Source organism: Cebus imitator, unplaced genomic scaffold, assembly GCF_001604975.1.
Source record: "Cebus imitator isolate Cc_AM_T3 unplaced genomic scaffold, Cebus_imitator-1.0 Scaffold380, whole genome shotgun sequence".
Lineage (NCBI taxonomy): Eukaryota > Metazoa > Chordata > Mammalia > Primates > Cebidae > Cebus > Cebus imitator.
Window position 1 is genome coordinate 583,637 of NW_016107695.1, and position 6,016 is coordinate 589,652.

At 51.3% G+C, this 6,016-nt stretch overlaps 1 protein-coding gene across 1 annotated transcript in view; it reads left to right on the forward strand.

Annotated features, from left to right (window-relative positions):
- Positions 1 to 6,016, forward strand: part of THBS2 (thrombospondin 2) — a 35,762-nt gene that overhangs the window by 7,285 nt on the left and 22,461 nt on the right. The window contains exons 6-9 of the mRNA XM_037731067.1: positions 1,072 to 1,212; positions 1,939 to 2,035; positions 5,036 to 5,206; positions 5,481 to 5,657. Coding sequence (XP_037586995.1) covers positions 1,072 to 1,212; positions 1,939 to 2,035; positions 5,036 to 5,206; positions 5,481 to 5,657 — 586 coding nt within the window. The remainder of the gene's footprint in view (positions 1 to 1,071; positions 1,213 to 1,938; positions 2,036 to 5,035; positions 5,207 to 5,480; positions 5,658 to 6,016) is intronic.

The following is a 6,016-nucleotide window of genomic DNA, read 5'->3' on the forward strand; positions in this document are numbered from 1 at the left end:
ATGCATATAGGAGATTTTTTTTTTTTTTTTGAGATGGAGTCTCTGTCACCAGGCTTGAGTGCAGTGATGCGATCTCAGCTCAGGACAACCTCCAACTCCCTGGTTCAAGTGATTCTCCTGCCTCAGCCTCTCAAGTAGCTGGGATTACAGGTGCCTGCCAGCACGCCCAGCTAATTTTTGTATTTTTAGTAGAGATGGGATTTCACCATGTTGGCCAGGATGGTCTTGATCTCCTGACCTCGTGATCTGCCTGCCTTGGCCTCCAAAAGTGCTGGGATTATAGGCATGAGCCGAAATTCAGCTCTTCAGTAAACATACACATATGAGTGTACACACACACACACAGACACACACACACACACACACACACCCCTGCAGAGAAAACGTCTTTTGTTTAAGGTGGGATGCGCAGTTTCTGTGAGGCTGACATGGGTGAAGTGGGTCTGAGCAGCCCAGCGTGTCGGAGAAGAAAGAGGGAAACCTGCGGGGGTTCAGGATGGGCAGCTTGCAGTTTAGAGAAAGGGACTGAATGTGACGAGGTGCTCTGGGCCACGGTGGCCTGAGATATCCCCATGGCTAAACAAGGTGCAGGAATGCTGACTGTACCTCCTACCCAGAGGACATGAAGTAAATGACGCCAGGAGCTGGAGCCGGGGGCAGGGAGGGCGGCAAAGCCAGGAGCCTGGCTGTGTCCCTGCCAGTCCTGTGGCTGCTGCCTGGGGACCTCGTTCCCCCTCCACCTGTCCCACCTTGTGTCCCCAGTTAAAGGAGCCCCAGCGTCGCTCCCACTGGCCCAGGCGTGCTGTGAGCCACGCAAGTTCCTCTCCCCTGGAAGGCAGGAGGATGGGGTGCCCCAGAAGCCCACGAAGTGCTGAGCCGTGGCAGGGGCTGAGAACGCTGCATAAGGAAGGTGGGCAGCTTCTGGGTCGTCCTCCCAGGGATGCATCAGGTCAAGTTCTGCTTGACTTCAGAGGATCTTAATGAAGAAGGAAATTTATTTTCATCCTCAAGCGTGATGACTAAATGTGTTGTATGACCGTCTGTGCTTAAATGTTTCACTTTATGTTCCAGTCAAATGATAACCAGTTTCTCTGGGAGCTCATTGGTGGCCCTCCTAAGACGAGGAACATGTCAGCTTGCTGGCAGGATGGCCGGTTCTTTGCGGAAAATGAGACATGGGTGGTGGACAGCTGCACCTCGTGTACCTGCAAGGTGAGGCCCCAGAGCACAGCTCGTGGGGGAAGAGGCACTGCTAGACACTCGGCACAGCTGGCCTGCCGGGAAATGCCAGAGTTCAATGCCGAGTGTAAAACCTATTACGCTATGTGAGGAGATCCGAGGGCAAGAGCCCTGGAAGGGCCAGGAAGCGTAACTATGACTTGAATCAACCTCTTCGTTTGCACACAAAGAACCAGCTCCCAGGGTGAGGGAGTGACCCGGCCAGCGTCACCAGTCAGAAACAGGAAGAACGGGAAGCCAGTTGTGGCTCTGGTGGAGCCCTGAGGCTCGGCAGAAACGTTTGGGGAAATAGAAGTCACTGCCCGAAGTCTAACAGACAGACAATTCAGCCTCTCTCCGTAGTTAATGTTACTCTGTTTCTGCTGACAGTGGCCTCAGCCTCAGCTCACAGAAGCTCCCGCTGCCCATCCCTTCTTCCCTCCTCCAGGAAACGTGGCACTCTCTGTTGCCCCCTTGCTGCTCAGTGAAAGGAGAAAGGAACAGAAGGGATGCAAGGAGCCATCTGGGGGCCCGGCTCTTATTAGGCTCTGAGCACTCATGGGAGAACCAGACGCCCCTATGTCCACACCTCTGTTTGTAATGCATGGTCCGTGGGATGGAAGACATTCAGCTGTCCTGTCCACCCTTCCAGTCTCCGCCCTGTGCCAGTGTCCCCTGCTCTCAAATGAGAGTTCCAGGCATGCCTTTCTTTACTTGTAGAAATTTAAAACCATCTGCCACCAAATCACCTGCCCACCCGCGACCTGTGCCAGCCCGTCATTCATTGAAGGCGAATGCTGCCCTTCCTGCCTGCACGGTGAGTATCGCCAGCCCGCAAGTGAGTCCTGCATTTTTGGGAGTTCCATGCTTGTGTGTTTAATTATTAATTGGTTAGTTTTGGAGGACAAGAATGAGGATTAGCCCCGTGAGTACAGGTGAGGGAATCATAGGGCCACCCCAGCCACTGGTGATCCACTGTGGACTGACTCGTGGCCAGAAATGAATGTGGAAGCTCTGGGAATGCAGGGGAGGGAAGGCCTGTCCTGCTGCTTCTCAGATGAGAAGCTGAGCTCAGATGTCACACAGGCGAGCCCAGAGCAGGCCCCGAAGGAGCCCCAGCTGGGAGTCAGAGAACACACCCAGATCGGTGACCGTGTTGCCACCGTGAGTGATCCCTGCACACACACTTGTGGAAAAGAACAATACAAAATCAGACAAACAAAAACCGAAGACTCGTACCCAAGGACTATGCACTAAGTGATAGAAATACGTTCCAAGGAACAGAAACAGAGATGGAGGGGAACCACGCATGGACACCCTGGGGGCCCCCAGCCACCCTGAAAGCTCAGTGCATTTTCAGAGACTGGGGTGGCCCCAGTGCAGCCCTCAGGTCAGTGCTGCCTCCCACCTCTGCGCTGAGTTCCCTTTCCAGGTTGGGTCTGCCAACCGCACCCAGAGCTCCTGAACCATCAGTGGCTCCCCAGTGCCATGCCATTGGGAAGGTGCTTCAGGTCCACACCCCGAGTCGATGCTGCACTAAGACCAGGCAGCACTTATCCCGAATGAAAGTAGTCACCATCCCCCAAACATTCCCAGAATTTCCCTCTGACCCCAGAGCTGTGTCCTCCTTGGGGTACCTGACCTCTAGAGAAAGCAGGGGCTCCGAGGTCATGCTCCACCACTCTGTGATTTTGAATAAGATGGGATTTTTTCTGAGCTTCAGATTTATTACCTGTAAAATGCAGAAATTTCATCCCCTATACAGTTAGTCTTACAATTAAAATCAGCAATTCGATATTTGTGAAAACACCTGTTTGTTAGATATTCACAAAGTCAGATCGCTCCCGGCAAAGCATAAAAATATAATTGATCATCAAAGGGCCCACATTAGACTCAAAGGAGACAGTTTATGTTTTTTTTTATTATTTATTTATTGTACTTTAAGTTCTGGGGTACATGTGCAGATCGTGCAGATTTGTTACATAGGTACACACGTGCCATGGTAGTGGTTTGCTGTATCCATCGCCCCGTCGTCTACATTAGGAATTTCTCCTAATGCTACCCCTCTCCAATACACCCATCCCTTGCTATTCCTCCCCCAGCCCCCAACCATCAGGCCCCAGTGTGTGATGTTCCCCTCCCTGGGTCCGTGTGTTCTCATTGTTCAACACCCACTTATGAGTGAGAACATGTGGTGTTTGGTTTTCTGTTCTTTTGTTCTCAGAAAACCAGTTCTGTTCAGGCTGACATGCGTGAAGTGGGTCTGAGCAGCCCAGCGTGTCGGAGAAGAAAGAGGGAAACCTGCGGGGGTTCAGGATGGGCAGCTTGCAGTTTAGAGAAAGGGACTGAATGTGACGAGGTGCTCTGGGCCACGGTGGCCTGAGATATCCCCATGGCTAAACAAGGTGCAGGAATGCTGACTGTACCTCCTACCCAGAGGACATGAAGTTTGTGTCAGTTTGCTGAGAATGATGGTTTCCAGCTTCATCCATGTCCCTGAAAAGGACATGAACTCATCCTTTCTTATGGCTCCATAGTATTCCATGGTGTTTATGTGCCACATTTCTTTATCTAGTCTATCATCGATGGACATTTGGGTTGGTTCCAAGTCTTTGCTAATGTGAATGGTGCCACAGTAAACATACGTGTGCATATGTCTTTATAATGGAATGATTTATAAGCCGTTGGGTATATACCCAGTAATGGGATTGCTGGGTTAAATAGGTCAATTTCTATTTCTAGATCCTTGAGGACTCGCCACACTGTCTTCCACAAAGGTTGAATTAATTTACACTCCCACCAACAGTGTGAAAGTGTTTCTTTTTCTCCACATCCTCTCCAGCATCTGTTGTCTTCTCATTTTTTAATGACCACCATTCTAACTGGCGTGAGGTGGTATCTCAACGTGGTTTTGATTTGCATTTCTCTAACGACAAGTGATGAGGAGCTTTTTTAATGTTTGTTGGCTGCATAAATGTCTTCTTTTGAAAACTGTCTGTTCATATCCTTTGCTCACTTTTTGATGGGGTCGTTTGTTTTTTTCTTGTAAATTTGTTTAAATTGTCTGTAGATTCTGGATATTAGCCCTTTGTCAGATGGGTAAATTGCAAAAATTTATGTTATCAAGAGCATCATAACAAGAAAAAGGCCTTCTTGACCATTTACCTTTTCTTTTCTTTTTTCCCTGCTCTCTAGAACATTTAGTCATAGCACATTCATTGGGTTTATCTCCTTACAGGAATTATTTCTGGCATTAAGTTGCTGTCTTTCCCCCTATTTAGGGGCTGTGATTACCGATAAAGAATTTCTTTATAAAAAGGGAATTGCCTTTTTATTTGCTTGTTTCAGTTTATTTGGAAATAAGTGAGCTGTAACTTTCACCAATAATTGAATGTTTCACTACATTATGTAAATCAGCGGACAGAGGTTAAATGGTAATACATTAAATCTTTATAACTTTAATGAAACTTCATGTAGACAAGATCAAGCACTTGTCTTTGGCAAGCTAGTTTATAAGATCAATTGAAAGAGTTTCCTGGACACACGGATTTAACTCCCCTCAGCACCCACCAGTAGACCCAGAAATGTGTATTTGCTCTTCACTGGAACGGCAGCCCCTGAGCTCCTGTGCGGGTCATGAACTTAGGTCACAGGGAGCCAGGGGCCAGCCACAGAAATGTCCAGCTGCCTGGCCAGGCACTGGCTCCTCAGACTCTTGCATGCACAAACCACGGCCCACACCAGCTGCCTTGTGCCTCTCTGTTCTGTGGCACATCTGCCAGGCGGGGCCTGAGCCACTGTTTGCTTCCTCCAGCAGCAGTGGATGGTGAGGAGGGCTGGTCTCCATGGGCAGAGTGGACCGAGTGCTCCGTGACCTGTGGCTCTGGGACCCAGCAGAGAGGACGGTCCTGTGACGTCACCAGCAACACCTGCTTGGGGCCCTCCATCCAGACGCGGGCTTGCAGCCTGAGCAAGTGCGACACCCGCAGTGAGTATCGGGCAGGTGATGCCCGGTGGCTGTGGGGAGGAGCCGGGCTTCTCTCAGTCACCTGAGACCTTTGCATAGGACAGAGCTGCCTCTGGAGGTGCTCAGCCTTTGCGAGGAGTCTGGCCAGGCGAGGCTCTTTCTCCTGGCTGTTGGTGGGGGTGCTCCTTCCCTCTCCTCTGCAGCTGTGAGGTGCTCCTGAGCTGGTAAGGCACAGGCTGATAGGCACACACCCCTGTGGCTGGCACAGCCTGATCCTCTGTGCTTCTTGTGTTAGTCCGGCAGGATGGCGGCTGGAGCCACTGGTCACCTTGGTCTTCATGCTCTGTGACCTGTGGAGTCGGCAACATCACACGCATCCGTCTGTGCAACTCCCCAGTGCCCCAGATGGGGGGCAGGAACTGCAAAGGGAGTGGCCGGGAGACCAAAGCCTGCGAGGGTGCCCCATGCCCAAGTAAGTGTGGGGAAGGCGGGCCCCTGGGTGGGCGGGTTTGCAGGTGGCTCAGAGTGAGCAGCCTCAGCTGGAGCCGGGATCCAGGTGCCACAGCCTGTTCCAGCCCAGCCCAGCCAAGCAGCACAGGAGGCTGCACCCAGGGCCTGGCTCCGTATTGGATCCATCCTTTGTGACTGACTGCTCACCTGTGCTGAGCACCAACCTCCTCTGAGATACCCCATTTCATCCCTGCTCAGGACAGACTAAAAGATGAGTGAGGCAGCACTGCTGCTCTGTCATAGGAGTGAGTGTGGGTGGAGTGAGTGTGGGTGGGGTGAGTGTGGGTGGGAGTGAGTGTGGGTGGGGTGAGTGTGAGTGGG